The sequence below is a fragment of the Lepidochelys kempii genome, chromosome 12 (assembly GCF_965140285.1).
Source record: "Lepidochelys kempii isolate rLepKem1 chromosome 12, rLepKem1.hap1, whole genome shotgun sequence".
Lineage (NCBI taxonomy): Eukaryota > Metazoa > Chordata > Testudines > Cheloniidae > Lepidochelys > Lepidochelys kempii.
In genome coordinates, this window is record NC_136391.1 from 12182795 (window position 1) to 12203007 (window position 20213).

General features: G+C 46.0%; 1 protein-coding gene across 1 annotated transcript in view; it reads right to left on the reverse strand.

Annotated features, from left to right (window-relative positions):
- The window catches only part of LPCAT2 (lysophosphatidylcholine acyltransferase 2), a 62473-nt gene extending 42460 nt beyond the window's left edge, over positions 1 to 20013 (reverse strand). Inside the window, exons 1-2 of the mRNA XM_073307585.1 lie at positions 19844 to 20013; positions 13664 to 13803 (exon numbers count right to left, since the gene is read on the reverse strand). Coding sequence (XP_073163686.1) covers positions 13664 to 13803; positions 19844 to 19951 — 248 coding nt within the window. The 5' untranslated portion in view covers positions 19952 to 20013. The remainder of the gene's footprint in view (positions 1 to 13663; positions 13804 to 19843) is intronic.
- Positions 20014 to 20213: the final 200 nt, after the last annotated feature.

Consider the following 20213-nt stretch of genomic DNA (forward strand, 5'->3'; position numbering starts at 1 on the left):
AGGAGTACCCCACTCCGTGGCCCAAATATTCCTTTCCAGCACCACCTCTAAGGAAAGGCCTGGCTTGCAAAGTGTCTATCTTTAACATCTAAACTAGCTCCCAAGGTCTCTGCTGCAATGAGCTGAGCAAACTACATAGCCCACCACACAGAAGAAGATTTTCTGATATTTGCATGAGGTTGCAGAAACTTTATTTCTGTTTTACAATCACTGTCAAGGTTCCTCCCCCACTCTGAACTCTAGGGTACAGATGTGGGGACCTGCATGAAAAACCTCCTAAGCTTATCTTTACCAGCTTAGGTCAAAACTTCCCCAAGGTAACAAATATTACCCCCGTTATCCTTGGAATGGCCGCTACCACCACCAAACTAATACTGGTTACTGGGGAAGAGCTGTTTGGACGCGTCCTTCCCCCCAAAATACTTCCCAAAACCTTGCACCCCACTTCCTGGACAAGGTTTGGTAAAAAGCCTCACCAATTTGCATAGGTGACCACAGACCCAAACCCTTGGATCTGAGAACAATGAAAAAGCATTCAGTGTTTTACAAGAAGACTTTTAATAAAAAATAGAAGTAAATAGAAATAAAGAAATCCCCCCTGTAAAATCAGGATGGTATATATCTTACAGGGTAATTAGATTCAAAAACATAGAGAACCCCTCTAGGCAAAACCTTAAGTTACAAAAAAGATACACAGACAGAAATAGTTATTCTATTCAGCACAATTCTTTTCTCAGCCATTTAAAGAAATCATAATCTAACACATACCTAGCTAGATTACTTACTAAAAGTTCTAAGACTCCATTCCTGTTCTGTCCCCGGCCAAGACGACTACAGACAGACACACAAACCCTTTGTTTCTCTCCCTCCTCCCAGCTTTTGAAAGTATCTTGTCTCCTCATTGGTCATTTTGGTCAGGTGCCAGCGAGGTTACCTTTAGCTTCTTAACCCTTTACAGGTGAGAGGAGCTTTCCCCTGGCCAGGAGGGATTTCAAAGGGGTTTACCCTTCCCTTTATATTTATGACACGCCCCCCAAATCTCAGCTAGGGTGAAACACTGGCTGGGATTTCTTCCTGGAGCTCTAGGAAAACAGAGTTAATAAGACACATGCATCTCTAAATATACTACCAAGTACATAAAGACTAACAATATTTTCCACATCTCAAGGACGATTTTAACCAGTTGATTCTGGGAAACTTTCACGGGAGAGTGCATCAGCCACTTTGTTAGAAGCTCCTGAGATGTGTTGGATGTCGAAATCAAAATCTTGGAGAGCTAAACTCCACCGAAGAAGTTTTCTGTTAGTTTCTTTGACGGTGTGAAGCCACTTTAGTGCAGCATGGTCGGTTTGCAGGTGGAAACACCGTCCCCAAACATATGGGCGTAGCTTTTCCAGAGCGTAGACAATGGCATAACATTCTTTTTCAGTGACTGACCAGTTGCTTTCCCTCTCAGACAGTTTTTTGCTGAGAAACACTACAGGGTGGAATTCTTGATCAGGTCCTTTCTGCATTAAAACTGCTCCCACACCACGCTCGGATGCATCTGTGGTTACTAGGAACGGTTTGTCAAAGTCTGGGGCCCTTAGTACAGGGTCAGACATGAGTGTCGCTTTAAGCTTGTTAAAGGCCTTCTGACACTTTCCGGTCCACTGAACAGCATTTGGCTGTTTCTTTTTGGTTAGGTCTGTCAGTGGGGCAGCGATTTGGCTGTAGTGCGGTACAAATCGTCTGTAATAACCGGCCAAGCCTAAGAAGGATTGAACCTGTTTCTTTGACTTTGGGACAGGCCACTTTTGGATAGCATCCACTTTGGCCTGTAGGGGGCTGATAGTTCCTTGACCCACCTGGTGTCCAAGGTAAGTCACTCGGTTTAGGCCTATTTGACACTTCTTAGCCTTAACAGTTAGTCCTGCCTCCCTTATGCGCTCAAGGACTTTTTGTAGATGTTCCAGGTGGTCTGCCCAGGAATCCGAAAATATGGCCACATCGTCAAGGTAGGCGACTGCATATTCTCCTAATCCCGCTAGGAGACCATCTACAAGTCTTTGGAAAGTGGCGGGTGCATTTCGCAGCCCGAAAGGGAGTACATTAAATTCATACAGCCCGAGATGTGTGATGAAGGCTGACCTTTCCTTGGCAGATTCATCTAGCGGTACCTGCCAGTACCCCTTGGTTAAGTCCAAGGTAGAGATGAACTGGGCCCTTCCCAGTTTCTCTAATAGTTCATCTGTGCGTGGCATGGGATAGTTGTCTGGGCGAGTTACAGCATTTAGCTTACGGTAGTCCACGCAAAAACGTATTTCCCCATCTGGTTTGGGAACTAGAACCACTGGAGATGCCCATGCACTTTCAGAGGGGCGGATTACACCCATCTGTAACATATCCTGGATCTCCCGTTCTATAGCAGTTTTAGCTTGAGGAGACACCCGGTAAGGGTGGACCCTAATTGGGTGAGCATTACCTGTGTCAATGGAGTGGTATGCCCGTTCAGTCAGTCCTGGGGTGGCTGAGAACGTTGGCGCGTAGCTAGTGCACAGCTCCTGGATCTGCTGTCGCTGCATACGCCCAAGGGTCATGGAGAGGTTCACCTCTTCCACACCACCAGCACATTTCCCTTCGTAATAGACACCTTCAGGCCACTCAGCGTCGTCTCCTCCCTGGGCTGTAAACTGACAAACCTTTAATTCTCTGGAATAAAAGGGCTTTAGAGAATTAATATGATACACCTTAGGCTTTCGGTTGGAGGTGGGGAATGCTATGAGATAATTAACAGCTCCCAGGCGCTCCTGGACCACGAATGGCCCTTCCCACGATGCTTCCATTTTATGGGCCTGGAGCGCCTTTAAGACCATGACCTGGTCTCCTACTTTGAAGGAACGCTCTCTGGCATGTTTATCATACCAGGCTTTTTGCTCTTTTTGAGCATCCTGTAAGTTTTCTCTAGCAAGGGCTAAAGAGGTTCGGAGGGTGTTTTGTAGGTTGGTTACAAAGTCCAGAATGTTAGTTCCTGGAGAAGGTGTAAATCCCTCCCATTGCTGCTTCACCAACTGCAATGGCCCCTTAACCTCACGGCCATATACAAGTTCAAATGGGGAAAACCCTAAACTGGGATGTGGTACAGCTCTGTAGGCAAAGAGCAACTGCTGCAATACTAGGTCCCAATCATTGGAGTGCTCATTTACGAATTTACGTATCATGGCCCCCAAAGTTCCATTAAACTTCTCCACCATGCCATTTGTTTGATGATGGTAAGGAGTGGCAACCAAGTGATTTACCCCATGAGCTTCCCAAAGGTTTTTCATAGTTCCTGCCAGGAAATTAGTCCCTGCATCTGTGAGGATGTCGGAGGGCCAACCTACCCTGGCAAAAATGTCTGCTAGTGCCTGGCACACACTTTTAGCCCTGGTGTTGCTTAGAGCTACTGCTTCCGGCCATCGGGTGGCAAAATCCATGAAAGTCAGTATGTACTGCTTTCCTCTGGGTGTCTTTTTCGGAAAAGGACCCAGAATATCCACAGCTACTCGCTGAAATGGAACTTCAATGATGGGGAGTGGCTGGAGAGGAGCTTTGACCTGGTCTTGGGGTTTTCCCACTCTTTGGCACACCTCACAAGACTGGACATAGGTAGAAACATCCTTGCCCATTCCCTCCCAGTGGAATGACCCCCCCAAACGGTCTTTGGTCCTGTTCACCCCAGCATGGCCACTAGGGTGATCATGGGCTAAGCTCAAGAGCTTGGCCCGGTATTTAGTTGGAACTACCAACTGTCTCTGAGGATGCCAGTCTTCCTGGTGTCCCCCAGAAAGAGTTTCCTTGTATAAAAGTCCTCTTTCTACAACAAACCTGGATCTATTAGAAGAGCTGAGAGGCGGTGGGTTGCTCCGTGCCGCCGTCCAAGCTCTCTGGAGGCTTTCATCTGCTTCCTGTTCGGTCTGGAACTGTTCCCTTGATGCTGGAGACATCAGTTCCTCATGGGATTGTGGACCTAGGCTTGGTCCCTCTGGAAGCGATATAGGGGATGGAGCTGTTTCTGTTGACTGTGAACCGCTCTCCGCTGGTGCACTATGTTGGGATTCAGGCTCCGGCAGAGCCTCTTGTGTAGGGTTATCGGCTGCTGCCAGTTCAGGTTCGGTGGGGCCCTCTGGTGTTGAGGTTGCAAGTACTGGATTCAGTGCTGACACGGGGTCTGGTGTTGGTTGTTTGGCTGGTTCCGGTTCTGGGACTGGTTCCGTCTGGGTCTCTGGGACTGGATCCACTACTGCTGTTGCAGACATTGGCCTGGGGTCCAGGTCCATCACCTCTGACTGGGTCCTGATAGAAGTTTCCGGAACAGAGCTAGGCCTCACGGCTTGTTTAGCCTGGTTGCGGGTGACCATTCCCACCCTCTTGGCCTGCTTCACATGATTGGCCAAGTCTTCCCCCAACAGCATGGGGATGGGATAATCATCATAGACTGCAAAAGTCCACATTCCTGACCAGCCCTTGTACTGGACAGGCAACTTGGCTGTAGGCAAATTGAAAGAGTTGGACTTGAAGGGTTGAATCGTCACTTGGATCTCTGGGTTGATTAAATTGGGGTCCACTAAGGAAGCATGGATAGCTGACACTTGTGCTCCGGTGTCCCTCCACGCGGTGACCTTCTTCCCACCCACACTCACAGTTTCCCTCCGCTCCAAGGGTATCTGGGAGGTATCTGGGCCTGTGGACCTCTGGTGTGATTCCGGTGCAATGAACTGTAATCTGTTGGGGTTCTTGGGGCAGTTGGCCTTTACATGCCCCAGCTCGTTACATTTAAAACATCGTCCAGCTGACGGGTCACCGGGGCGAGGAGGGTTGCTGGAGAACGGGGTGGTGGGACGATAAGGGGTCTGGAGGGTTCTTTGGGAGGTAGGTGGGGCTTTGGGCGGCCCCCGGTAATAGGGTGTGGTCTGGGGTGGTCCCTTCTGGTCTCCGCTCCAACTGCGACCAGTTTTCTTCTTCTCTGCCACCTCCACCCATCTGGCTCCAATCTCTCCTGCCTCAATTACAGTTTTGGGTTTCCCATCTAGGATGTATCTTTCTATTTCCTCAGGAACACCCTCTAAGAATTGTTCCATTTGCATTAGGAAGGGCAAATTTACTGGAGATTCAACACTTGCTCCTGATATCCAGGCATCCCAATGTTTTACAATGTGGTAGGCATGTCGGGTAAATGACATGTCTGGTTTCCACCTTAGGGCTCTGAACCTCCGATGAGACTGCTCGGGTGTTATCCCCATTCTGACTCTCGCCTTGGATTTAAACAGTTCATACTTGTTCATGTGTTCTTTAGGCATTTCAGCTGCCACCTCAGCTAAGGGTCCACTGAGCTGCGGCCTCAGCTCTACCATGTATTGGTCAGTAGAGATGTTGTACCCAAGGCAGGCCCTTTCGAAGTTTTCTAAGAAGGCCTCAGTATCATCACCTGCCTTGTAGGTGGGGAACTTTCTGGGATGGGAAGTGGTACCTGGAGAAGGATTGCTAGGGTTTGTTGGTATATTCTGCTGGGCCTTTATCCTCTCCATCTCCTCCACATGCTTCCTCTCTTTTTCCTTCTCCTCCTCCACATGCTTCCTCTCTTTTTCCCTCTCCTCCTCCACATGCTTCCTTGCCTCCATTTCCCTCTTGTGGGCAGCCTCTTGGTGTTGTTCTGCCTCCCTTTCTTGTTCCTTCTTCAGCTGCATGAGTTCTATCTGTCTTTCATGTTCCCTTTGTTTTTCCTCAGCCTGAAATTTGGCTAATTCCAGCTGTAGTCGAGCTGAGGATTTGGCCATTCTAACCTCTCTGTTTTTAACTAACTTTACACCCGAGGTTTAGAAATAAACAAACAAAACTTGGCTGTAAAATTTTGCTGTGCTGGAATAGAATACCTATTCTCTGATAGTGATTGTCAGCCTACAGAAAAAGACAATTCCCTTGTCTCTGCTCTGGGCCCAAATTAAAGCAAAAAACCTCCAACTACTTGGAAACCTGCTTACCCAGCCCAAAGAAGAAAAAAATTTCTTTTCAAACCTGTGCTCCTTGTAAAACAAACAAAAAAAAAAATCAAAATCCTAAAAAAAAAACCCTGCCACTTTTGTCTCCAGGCAAATGGGTAGAGCACACACCCCCTATTTACTTTTAGGAAGAAAAGAAAAAAAAAAAAAAAAAAAAAAAAAAACCTCTGGGTTGGAAGACTGTGAATTTCCCTGCAGGAGTTAAGTACCCTGCCTCCAGGCAAAGAAAATCTGCAATTCACAAGATAATCCCCTTTTGTCTCTGCTTGGCCACAAAGCAGAGAGAAACCAAGCTGCTTTCAGTTTCAAAGCTGCCTTCTGGACTTCCTAAAAATTCCTTTTTAAAATCTGTATTTCTAGTTCAAAAAATCTCAACTGGATCTCAAAATGATTTCAGGTTAATCCCACCACTGTGCCACCATGTCAAGGTTCCTCCCCCACTCTGAACTCTAGGGTACAGATGTGGGGACCTGCATGAAAAACCTCCTAAGCTTATCTTTACCAGCTTAGGTCAAAACTTCCCCAAGGTAACAAATATTACCCCCGTTATCCTTGGAATGGCCGCTACCACCACCAAACTAATACTGGTTACTGGGGAAGAGCTGTTTGGACGCGTCCTTCCCCCCAAAATACTTCCCAAAACCTTGCACCCCACTTCCTGGACAAGGTTTGGTAAAAAGCCTCACCAATTTGCATAGGTGACCACAGACCCAAACCCTTGGATCTGAGAACAATGAAAAAGCATTCAGTGTTTTACAAGAAGACTTTTAATAAAAAATAGAAGTAAATAGAAATAAAGAAATCCCCCCTGTAAAATCAGGATGGTATATATCTTACAGGGTAATTAGATTCAAAAACATAGAGAACCCCTCTAGGCAAAACCTTAAGTTACAAAAAAGATACACAGACAGAAATAGTTATTCTATTCAGCACAATTCTTTTCTCAGCCATTTAAAGAAATCATAATCTAACACATACCTAGCTAGATTACTTACTAAAAGTTCTAAGACTCCATTCCTGTTCTGTCCCCGGCCAAGACGACTACAGACAGACACACAAACCCTTTGTTTCTCTCCCTCCTCCCAGCTTTTGAAAGTATCTTGTCTCCTCATTGGTCATTTTGGTCAGGTGCCAGCGAGGTTACCTTTAGCTTCTTAACCCTTTACAGGTGAGAGGAGCTTTCCCCTGGCCAGGAGGGATTTCAAAGGGGTTTACCCTTCCCTTTATATTTATGACACGCCCCCCAAATCTCAGCTAGGGTGAAACACTGGCTGGGATTTCTTCCTGGAGCTCTAGGAAAACAGAGTTAATAAGACACATGCATCTCTAAATATACTACCAAGTACATAAAGACTAACAATATTTTCCACATCTCAAGGACGATTTTAACCAGTTGATTCTGGGAAACTTTCACGGGAGAGTGCATCAGCCACTTTGTTAGAAGCTCCTGAGATGTGTTGGATGTCGAAATCAAAATCTTGGAGAGCTAAACTCCACCGAAGAAGTTTTCTGTTAGTTTCTTTGACGGTGTGAAGCCACTTTAGTGCAGCATGGTCGGTTTGCAGGTGGAAACACCGTCCCCAAACATATGGGCGTAGCTTTTCCAGAGCGTAGACAATGGCATAACATTCTTTTTCAGTGACTGACCAGTTGCTTTCCCTCTCAGACAGTTTTTTGCTGAGAAACACTACAGGGTGGAATTCTTGATCAGGTCCTTTCTGCATTAAAACTGCTCCCACACCACGCTCGGATGCATCTGTGGTTACTAGGAACGGTTTGTCAAAGTCTGGGGCCCTTAGTACAGGGTCAGACATGAGTGTCGCTTTAAGCTTGTTAAAGGCCTTCTGACACTTTCCGGTCCACTGAACAGCATTTGGCTGTTTCTTTTTGGTTAGGTCTGTCAGTGGGGCAGCGATTTGGCTGTAGTGCGGTACAAATCGTCTGTAATAACCGGCCAAGCCTAAGAAGGATTGAACCTGTTTCTTTGACTTTGGGACAGGCCACTTTTGGATAGCATCCACTTTGGCCTGTAGGGGGCTGATAGTTCCTTGACCCACCTGGTGTCCAAGGTAAGTCACTCGGTTTAGGCCTATTTGACACTTCTTAGCCTTAACAGTTAGTCCTGCCTCCCTTATGCGCTCAAGGACTTTTTGTAGATGTTCCAGGTGGTCTGCCCAGGAATCCGAAAATATGGCCACATCGTCAAGGTAGGCGACTGCATATTCTCCTAATCCCGCTAGGAGACCATCTACAAGTCTTTGGAAAGTGGCGGGTGCATTTCGCAGCCCGAAAGGGAGTACATTAAATTCATACAGCCCGAGATGTGTGATGAAGGCTGACCTTTCCTTGGCAGATTCATCTAGCGGTACCTGCCAGTACCCCTTGGTTAAGTCCAAGGTAGAGATGAACTGGGCCCTTCCCAGTTTCTCTAATAGTTCATCTGTGCGTGGCATGGGATAGTTGTCTGGGCGAGTTACAGCATTTAGCTTACGGTAGTCCACGCAAAAACGTATTTCCCCATCTGGTTTGGGAACTAGAACCACTGGAGATGCCCATGCACTTTCAGAGGGGCGGATTACACCCATCTGTAACATATCCTGGATCTCCCGTTCTATAGCAGTTTTAGCTTGAGGAGACACCCGGTAAGGGTGGACCCTAATTGGGTGAGCATTACCTGTGTCAATGGAGTGGTATGCCCGTTCAGTCAGTCCTGGGGTGGCTGAGAACGTTGGCGCGTAGCTAGTGCACAGCTCCTGGATCTGCTGTCGCTGCATACGCCCAAGGGTCATGGAGAGGTTCACCTCTTCCACACCACCAGCACATTTCCCTTCGTAATAGACACCTTCAGGCCACTCAGCGTCGTCTCCTCCCTGGGCTGTAAACTGACAAACCTTTAATTCTCTGGAATAAAAGGGCTTTAGAGAATTAATATGATACACCTTAGGCTTTCGGTTGGAGGTGGGGAATGCTATGAGATAATTAACAGCTCCCAGGCGCTCCTGGACCACGAATGGCCCTTCCCACGATGCTTCCATTTTATGGGCCTGGAGCGCCTTTAAGACCATGACCTGGTCTCCTACTTTGAAGGAACGCTCTCTGGCATGTTTATCATACCAGGCTTTTTGCTCTTTTTGAGCATCCTGTAAGTTTTCTCTAGCAAGGGCTAAAGAGGTTCGGAGGGTGTTTTGTAGGTTGGTTACAAAGTCCAGAATGTTAGTTCCTGGAGAAGGTGTAAATCCCTCCCATTGCTGCTTCACCAACTGCAATGGCCCCTTAACCTCACGGCCATATACAAGTTCAAATGGGGAAAACCCTAAACTGGGATGTGGTACAGCTCTGTAGGCAAAGAGCAACTGCTGCAATACTAGGTCCCAATCATTGGAGTGCTCATTTACGAATTTACGTATCATGGCCCCCAAAGTTCCATTAAACTTCTCCACCATGCCATTTGTTTGATGATGGTAAGGAGTGGCAACCAAGTGATTTACCCCATGAGCTTCCCAAAGGTTTTTCATAGTTCCTGCCAGGAAATTAGTCCCTGCATCTGTGAGGATGTCGGAGGGCCAACCTACCCTGGCAAAAATGTCTGCTAGTGCCTGGCACACACTTTTAGCCCTGGTGTTGCTTAGAGCTACTGCTTCCGGCCATCGGGTGGCAAAATCCATGAAAGTCAGTATGTACTGCTTTCCTCTGGGTGTCTTTTTCGGAAAAGGACCCAGAATATCCACAGCTACTCGCTGAAATGGAACTTCAATGATGGGGAGTGGCTGGAGAGGAGCTTTGACCTGGTCTTGGGGTTTTCCCACTCTTTGGCACACCTCACAAGACTGGACATAGGTAGAAACATCCTTGCCCATTCCCTCCCAGTGGAATGACCCCCCCAAACGGTCTTTGGTCCTGTTCACCCCAGCATGGCCACTAGGGTGATCATGGGCTAAGCTCAAGAGCTTGGCCCGGTATTTAGTTGGAACTACCAACTGTCTCTGAGGATGCCAGTCTTCCTGGTGTCCCCCAGAAAGAGTTTCCTTGTATAAAAGTCCTCTTTCTACAACAAACCTGGATCTATTAGAAGAGCTGAGAGGCGGTGGGTTGCTCCGTGCCGCCGTCCAAGCTCTCTGGAGGCTTTCATCTGCTTCCTGTTCGGTCTGGAACTGTTCCCTTGATGCTGGAGACATCAGTTCCTCATGGGATTGTGGACCTAGGCTTGGTCCCTCTGGAAGCGATATAGGGGATGGAGCTGTTTCTGTTGACTGTGAACCGCTCTCCGCTGGTGCACTATGTTGGGATTCAGGCTCCGGCAGAGCCTCTTGTGTAGGGTTATCGGCTGCTGCCAGTTCAGGTTCGGTGGGGCCCTCTGGTGTTGAGGTTGCAAGTACTGGATTCAGTGCTGACACGGGGTCTGGTGTTGGTTGTTTGGCTGGTTCCGGTTCTGGGACTGGTTCCGTCTGGGTCTCTGGGACTGGATCCACTACTGCTGTTGCAGACATTGGCCTGGGGTCCAGGTCCATCACCTCTGACTGGGTCCTGATAGAAGTTTCCGGAACAGAGCTAGGCCTCACGGCTTGTTTAGCCTGGTTGCGGGTGACCATTCCCACCCTCTTGGCCTGCTTCACATGATTGGCCAAGTCTTCCCCCAACAGCATGGGGATGGGATAATCATCATAGACTGCAAAAGTCCACATTCCTGACCAGCCCTTGTACTGGACAGGCAACTTGGCTGTAGGCAAATTGAAAGAGTTGGACTTGAAGGGTTGAATCGTCACTTGGATCTCTGGGTTGATTAAATTGGGGTCCACTAAGGAAGCATGGATAGCTGACACTTGTGCTCCGGTGTCCCTCCACGCGGTGACCTTCTTCCCACCCACACTCACAGTTTCCCTCCGCTCCAAGGGTATCTGGGAGGTATCTGGGCCTGTGGACCTCTGGTGTGATTCCGGTGCAATGAACTGTAATCTGTTGGGGTTCTTGGGGCAGTTGGCCTTTACATGCCCCAGCTCGTTACATTTAAAACATCGTCCAGCTGACGGGTCACCGGGGCGAGGAGGGTTGCTGGAGAACGGGGTGGTGGGACGATAAGGGGTCTGGAGGGTTCTTTGGGAGGTAGGTGGGGCTTTGGGCGGCCCCCGGTAATAGGGTGTGGTCTGGGGTGGTCCCTTCTGGTCTCCGCTCCAACTGCGACCAGTTTTCTTCTTCTCTGCCACCTCCACCCATCTGGCTCCAATCTCTCCTGCCTCAATTACAGTTTTGGGTTTCCCATCTAGGATGTATCTTTCTATTTCCTCAGGAACACCCTCTAAGAATTGTTCCATTTGCATTAGGAAGGGCAAATTTACTGGAGATTCAACACTTGCTCCTGATATCCAGGCATCCCAATGTTTTACAATGTGGTAGGCATGTCGGGTAAATGACATGTCTGGTTTCCACCTTAGGGCTCTGAACCTCCGATGAGACTGCTCGGGTGTTATCCCCATTCTGACTCTCGCCTTGGATTTAAACAGTTCATACTTGTTCATGTGTTCTTTAGGCATTTCAGCTGCCACCTCAGCTAAGGGTCCACTGAGCTGCGGCCTCAGCTCTACCATGTATTGGTCAGTAGAGATGTTGTACCCAAGGCAGGCCCTTTCGAAGTTTTCTAAGAAGGCCTCAGTATCATCACCTGCCTTGTAGGTGGGGAACTTTCTGGGATGGGAAGTGGTACCTGGAGAAGGATTGCTAGGGTTTGTTGGTATATTCTGCTGGGCCTTTATCCTCTCCATCTCCTCCACATGCTTCCTCTCTTTTTCCTTCTCCTCCTCCACATGCTTCCTCTCTTTTTCCCTCTCCTCCTCCACATGCTTCCTTGCCTCCATTTCCCTCTTGTGGGCAGCCTCTTGGTGTTGTTCTGCCTCCCTTTCTTGTTCCTTCTTCAGCTGCATGAGTTCTATCTGTCTTTCATGTTCCCTTTGTTTTTCCTCAGCCTGAAATTTGGCTAATTCCAGCTGTAGTCGAGCTGAGGATTTGGCCATTCTAACCTCTCTGTTTTTAACTAACTTTACACCCGAGGTTTAGAAATAAACAAACAAAACTTGGCTGTAAAATTTTGCTGTGCTGGAATAGAATACCTATTCTCTGATAGTGATTGTCAGCCTACAGAAAAAGACAATTCCCTTGTCTCTGCTCTGGGCCCAAATTAAAGCAAAAAACCTCCAACTACTTGGAAACCTGCTTACCCAGCCCAAAGAAGAAAAAAATTTCTTTTCAAACCTGTGCTCCTTGTAAAACAAACAAAAAAAAAAATCAAAATCCTAAAAAAAAAACCCTGCCACTTTTGTCTCCAGGCAAATGGGTAGAGCACACACCCCCTATTTACTTTTAGGAAGAAAAGAAAAAAAAAAAAAAAAAAAAAAAAAAACCTCTGGGTTGGAAGACTGTGAATTTCCCTGCAGGAGTTAAGTACCCTGCCTCCAGGCAAAGAAAATCTGCAATTCACAAGATAATCCCCTTTTGTCTCTGCTTGGCCACAAAGCAGAGAGAAACCAAGCTGCTTTCAGTTTCAAAGCTGCCTTCTGGACTTCCTAAAAATTCCTTTTTAAAATCTGTATTTCTAGTTCAAAAAATCTCAACTGGATCTCAAAATGATTTCAGGTTAATCCCACCACTGTGCCACCATGTCAAGGTTCCTCCCCCACTCTGAACTCTAGGGTACAGATGTGGGGACCTGCATGAAAAACCTCCTAAGCTTATCTTTACCAGCTTAGGTCAAAACTTCCCCAAGGTAACAAATATTACCCCCGTTATCCTTGGAATGGCCGCTACCACCACCAAACTAATACTGGTTACTGGGGAAGAGCTGTTTGGACGCGTCCTTCCCCCCAAAATACTTCCCAAAACCTTGCACCCCACTTCCTGGACAAGGTTTGGTAAAAAGCCTCACCAATTTGCATAGGTGACCACAGACCCAAACCCTTGGATCTGAGAACAATGAAAAAGCATTCAGTGTTTTACAAGAAGACTTTTAATAAAAAATAGAAGTAAATAGAAATAAAGAAATCCCCCCTGTAAAATCAGGATGGTATATATCTTACAGGGTAATTAGATTCAAAAACATAGAGAACCCCTCTAGGCAAAACCTTAAGTTACAAAAAAGATACACAGACAGAAATAGTTATTCTATTCAGCACAATTCTTTTCTCAGCCATTTAAAGAAATCATAATCTAACACATACCTAGCTAGATTACTTACTAAAAGTTCTAAGACTCCATTCCTGTTCTGTCCCCGGCCAAGACGACTACAGACAGACACACAAACCCTTTGTTTCTCTCCCTCCTCCCAGCTTTTGAAAGTATCTTGTCTCCTCATTGGTCATTTTGGTCAGGTGCCAGCGAGGTTACCTTTAGCTTCTTAACCCTTTACAGGTGAGAGGAGCTTTCCCCTGGCCAGGAGGGATTTCAAAGGGGTTTACCCTTCCCTTTATATTTATGACAATCACTCAGAGAAAATGCACTAAAATGCTGTTGAATTGAAACATATGAAGCAGACACATTCTCCACAGCATGTATTTGCAATATTTCTTTGATCATGTTAATAATAAGGAAAAAAAATTAAAGTTTGAAGCTTTTAAAATACATTGCTAAAAGTTACCTAAAGTTTGACAATTGCTTTTTACCTCTTCCATCCCATGAGCGGCACAGACCCTCTCTCAGGGTGGCAGAAAGTCACAATTGCTGCAATTGGCCATGTTAGCAGCAAAATTAATGCAATGCATATGGCACGAAATGGAAGCAGGATAATCCCCAACAGGACAGTCTAGGAGGGGAAAAAAAGGAAGAAAATGCACCAACAGAAATCACTGACCACTGATTTGCTCTGGTTACATAATGTGGACTTTAAAGTACTTATGTCACTGCTACATGATTAAACACGAAAAGTATTATGTGATTCTAACACAACTACAGATGTTTACGTAAAAGGAGGGGGAAGTTATTTTCTTTTACAAACGGTGCTTGGGAAAATTCTATAGTTGGAATTGGAATTTCTGAATCTTTAAGTCAAGGATCTTACAAGAATGACTGGCATAGGGGATTGGAAAATTTATTTATTTAGTGTGTGCATAGTCATCTAGCCAAGCGATGGCATCTTCAGTGGTATGATCCAGTTCTTCTAGGCCATCGCTGAACCTAGTCAGCAGGCATTCCTCGACAACGTCCGTCATTGTCTGTGTCATGCCGCAGCTGCACAAAGGCCTGTCACAAAGGCCACAGCGATACTGGTTGGCTACACAGAGACCTTGCCCAGTCTGGAAACTGTTCAACAGGGACCACTGGCAATGGGACAGGTCAAAACCAGGCAGGCAAATTGTGGGGTTGGCGACAAGGGACTGGTTGGGGATTATAACAGATAATCATTCCTCTCGCCAGAGTGTTTCCGCCCTAACATCCTGGCGTGGCGGACTGGAAATGGTAATGGTCGCCTCCAGGTGATCAATTCACATCCAGTCCAGATAGCTAGTAACCAAACATCATTACCAACTGACATCTGCTTGATGTGTCTCAGTCCTGGTCCTAGGGAACACATCCACAACAAGCCAACTGTAACATGCACTAATGTTGGTATAGCCTCAGCAGAAACACCAAGATGGAAACAGGCTAAGTTCCCCCTGCATAAGTAGCTTGAGCTTTAGTGGCACTCAAGCATCCACACATGCGCACACACCCTGATGAGCTAGCTATGTCGAGCATGAAGCCCCAGTTACCTGCAGCTAGACATTTATGGGCGTGGTTGGGAACTGAATTAGGGGGAACACTAAGGTTGTACCCTGAGCTATAAATGTAGTGAAGCCATACCTAAATTGCCTGTTCACCCCAAAGACAATCTCTACTATTTAAGTTCTAGCATAGTACGAGTATCCCATGTCATTACGGCTGCCCAGGAGATATCAGTTCTATGGACAATAAAGTCTTCAGTCCACAGTCACTCTGGGAATTTTTCACAAACACTGAAGTCACTTAAAAGTATTAAAAACATACAGGCTTGATGAAGACAACACGATCTATTTTACTTGATAACTTCTGACTGCTTTGAAATGTGCCTCTTTGAATCCTCAAAACACACTGAGATAGAGCCTCAACTTTATTTTTCATAAATTTAGAAAAAACTTTGTTTAGACAGGCTAAACTGAAATGCACTCTGAGGAGCTGTTGAAGGGAAAAAGACACAGCTTCCCTGTTCCTTGGTCAATGACAAGAACAGACTCAATATTTACACATAGTATAATACACACAAAGCAGTCTTGCCACAATCAAACTGTTCCTCTTCGACTCAGTTTGTAAAGCTCTCTCAAACATGCTAGGTAGGTACATCATAGACACATGTACCCAGGAAAATGCAGACTGGCTAATCCAGCTATTCAGTAAGGGTTATAAAACTACAAACCATGCTAATATGAATGCAAATATTTGACATGGTATTAAATTTTATCATGATGTAACCATATCCTGCTTTATTCTACAATACTGCTGCTGTATTTAACAGAATAAATGCACAAATCATATTCATCCAAAGGTATACTGGATGTCATGAAGCCTCTCAACATAACTAATTACAATGAAAGAGCTTAATGTGTTGTATTTAAGTTGAATCTTGAAATAATTTTGCAATGTTTTTCAATCAGGTCACAAACAACAGAAAGTAGAAACAGAAGAATTAGTTTTGGGAAACCCCCATTTGGAAAGTTATATCTGAAGGATCATTACATCCACAGCCATTTAACAATGAATTTCCAAAACCGGACAGGTACATTGCAGCAAGAAGTGTATCGTACCAAAAACAAGCAAGTTGTGTTAAGTATTTTAGTGCCACAGCAGGTGATTGGCTCTTATTAGCAATCATGCAAGCTTTACCTTTTTTTTTAAAACCTGCAACTAAATAGTAGCATTCCTCCCTCAAAGACAGTACTTCTAATCTGATCTTTACAAATGACTACTTCCTGTTCAAAAAGAAAAGGAGTACTTGTGGCACCTTAGAGACTAACCAATTTATTTAAAAGCAAGGCCAAACAGCTGCCCCAATCAGGAAATAACTTCCCGAAAGCAATTTCTGATTCATACAGCTGAATGATCATTACCAAACTATATCACTGTCTTGATTCTTACCTCTCCCCTTTAAATTAACTAATGTTTGTAATTCATGTTGGAGATTAAAAACATTTCTAAGTACTATTCATTCTATTCTTCAATATACTCCATTGGCTACAATGTTCCTTTTGTCTGTCTCTGTCTCTCTCTCTCTCTCATCTCTTTCAGCGTTCCTTCAATCTTGTCGTGACATCCTACTATTCCAAAAATAATTGGACTATCTCCAATCAAAAGTAAATTTGTCCTTATTTATCTTCTAAATCCATCAGCTATCGCATCCAGGAAAATCTGAGCCCTATTATTATTACTAGCATTTGTCCTATATCTGGGAAGTTAAAGTCTCCCATAATCACACAATTTCCATTATTATTTACTTCATTAAAAACATTAAAGAGGTCTCTATCCATATCCAAATCAGATCTCGGTGGTCTATAGCACACCCCAAGCACCATCCCAGTGGAGGCTCTGGTAGCTTTCTTCCCCAATGTAATTTTTGCCCAGACAGACTCTGTCTTATCTATTCCATCACTTCTTATTTCTTTACAGTCGACCTCATCATTGATATACAATGCTACTCCACCACCTTTGCCTTTATTTCTGTCTTTCCTAAATAGCACATACCCTTCAATACCTGTACTCCAGTCATGACTCCTATTCCACTATGTTTCTGTTATCCTTATATCAGCTGCTTTCACTTCCTGCACCAGTTGCTCTAGTTCCTCCATTTTGTTACCTAGGCTCCCTCGCATTGGTGTATCTTAATTTTTGCTATTTGGCTTTGCTCATGTTCTTTACCTGATTAGGCACAGACATTCTACGGCCAGTATCACCTATCAGACTGATATCTAAACCACCCTTCCTCCTTATGTCCATTCTTCTACCCACGGCTGTATCCTTTCTTACTTCGTTTTCTTCCCTCTCAATGCTAAACTAGAGAAGAGCATTTGTTTGTTTGCAGAAGTTTGAACATGAACATTCTATGCTGTCCAATGTCCACAAGAAAGATTCAGTGAGTAAAATGTGAGTGAAAATCAGGATCTTTAGTTCCCATTGGCCCCTTGTCTCTCTGTCAGGCCTTGACCTGCAAGGGGCACCTCACGGGCAGAACCCAGAGCTCATGGAAAACCCCAATGGCCTCGAGGGGGCTGTGAATGGGTGCCAAGCTCACCACACACTGCACCTTGCAGCACTGGGACCTGACACTGTACCATTGTGTAGTCTCCCCCCACTCTCCCTGTAGCTTTACAGGAACATACTTTGAGTGCTGAACAAAGTGGAAATTATTGTAGAAAGCTGGAGTAATGGACCATGGTTTCAAATTGCAGGCTTCTGAAAACAAGTTTCTGTATTCTATAACCGGGTTTACTAGTATGGAAACCTACATCTTTGGGGAAATCGCACTGAAGTCAATGGCACAATTGAGAGGCATGGGGTCCATGATTGCAGATCCTGGTGTGTTTGTATTTAAGAAGCATTTCAGCCCACCATTAAAGCAGGTCAAATTTGGCTCAAAGTTTAGATTTTAATACTATAGGATTTTAATGTTTTAAAATAATTGTTTCCACATATTTTAATTCTAAAGGGTGAAAGGAAAAAAAGTCTGTCATCCAATCCCCTGCAGCATCTGCATCCACTACCCCGTAGAATCTAGTTCAATTGAGCCTTTCAATGCAGCAAAATCTGTTAACGATAATGTGAAACTGCCTACCCTCTTTGCATTGTCCAAGCTAACCGATAAATAAGAGACAGTCAACATGTAAAAAAAAAATAAAAATTATGTTTTCAATTATTTAATTTTAATTTGAAAAGAACAGGAAAGAATTTTTAAAGTGCTTAACATGAGTCCTTTTAAGATCAATATTATAATAATTCAGCTTTTTATACTACCATCTCAAAGCGAGGCAGGTATTATTCACATTGTATAGATTAATAAACCAAGGAACAGTGTTTAAAAGTTCACAGTTATAACAAAAATAATGTTTTAAGCTATGTTCTTTCCTACTTTATAAATAACAACCGTAGCCCTCAGGCTGCAAATACTTATGCAAGGGTGTAACTTTATTCACATGAGTTACAATTTTGATGTCAATGGGACTACTCATTTACATAATTATTTCACCTGCTTGTTTCCAGGATTGGGTCATTAGATTATTAAAGTAAGATCATTTTAAACAGTGACTTACTCTTTATGCTGATTTCTTTTACATTTCCCCTAAGCTTTGATAACATAAACAGCCTAGTCATTGTCACTTATTGCTATTCAATTTCACTTTCAAGGTGACATGAACCAGAAAAATGAGGAAATGATTGGGAAGGAAATGTTTCCACTGGCTTTGTTTTCCCTGAAAAAAATTTCTACTGCTGTTGAGCATTTTATAAAATGCTCCCCCACCCCACCAGAATCTAAAATCCCAGTGCTCCAATTGGATCTAATTGTCTATTAGAGCCAACTCATGGGCCTATTTTGATCTTATGGTACCAGAGTGCTAACATCAAAAGTAACTGCACCTCAGAAGTTCTATTCCTTGAATTCAGTGGCTCTCAAACTTTTGTACTGGTGACCCCTTTCACATAGCAAGCCTCTGAGTGCGACCTCATAAATTAAAACCACTTTTTAAAATATATTTTACACCATTATAAATGCTGGAGGCAAAGTGGGGTTTGGGGTGGAGGCTGATGGCTCACGACCCCCCCATGTAATCACCTCACGACCCTCTGAGGGTTCCCGACCCCCAGTTTGAGAACCCCTGCTTTAATTGGACCCAACAGCCACTGTAAACTGAGAAAAGAAAAGGAGTACTTGTAGCACCTTAGAGACTAACCAATTTATTTGAGTATGAGCTTTCGTGAGCTACAGCTCGCTTCATCGGATGCATACTGTGGAAACTGCAGCAGACTTTATATATATACAGAGAATATGAAACAATACCTCCTCCCACCCATATTCTCTGTATATATATAAAGTCTGCTGCAGTTTCCACGGTATGCATCGGATGAAGTGAGCTGTAGCTCACCAAAGCTCATGCTCAAATAAATTGGTTAGTCTCTAAGGTGCCACAAGTCCTCCTTTTCTTTTTGCAAATACAGACTAACACGGCTGTTACTCTGAAACCTGTAAACTGAGAGATTAACCCTTCAAAATAATAATAAATAATAATAACAACAACATCTCAGTGCAATGGGAGCTACTTTTTAGGGGGGGGGGGGAGATCAACGTTTACCGAGACACAGTATTTGGAAACTAGCGCTGTGAGTTTCGACGAGCTGCGGGAGGGCGATGGGGTTGGTTTGTTGGTATAAGCGGCTCCTCCCGTCAGCCCACCGTCGAAGCGCTCGGCGCTGCACGGTGTCCGTGCAAGCGCCTTGCAACGACCCCGGGGACACGCGGGGGGAAGACAACCACCGTGCCCAGCTAGTGCACACCCACGCCGGGGGGCAGACGGGCCGCTCCCCTGAAGAGCCCCCCCTGGGGGGGGGGCGGCTGGAGGGAGGCGCTTTGCCCCTGGCACGCCGGGGGCCGGCTACTCGCCGCCCGGGCTCGACTCCAGCCTGGGCGGAAGGACTGCACGGGAATAAACCGCCTCATGCCCTTGGCTGGGGGAGCCGGAGCCGGAGCCTTCCCGGGCGCCTGTTTATTCCCCGTTGCACGTGCCCCGTTCGCAGCGGCGGGGCTGCCCCGTTCCCCCCGCCCCGCGCCGCGCCGCCGGCCTTACCCGCGCTTTGTCCCGGGCGCTCAGGCGCCCCTCGTGCACGAAGGGGTTGCGGACGCTGGGCGGGTAGAGCGACTGCTGCCTGGGCAGGGGGAAGAGCCGCGGCGCCATGGCCCCGCCGCGCCGGCCGCCGGGCTCCGAGTCCCCGCCGCAGGGCTGCTCCGCCTCCCGCCGCTACCTGCGCATGAGCCGCCCGGGGTGGGGCCGCCCCGAGGGATTCCCGGCCTCCCTCCTGGCGTGGCCGCCGCAGGCGGGGGGGGCTCGGCTCCCGGCCTTTCACGTGTCCCTGGGGGGGTCCTGCTGGGCAGCCCCTGCCCCGGCTGCAGCCAGAGCCCCCAGGAAGGCTAGGAACGGGAGGGGGGATTTAATGGCA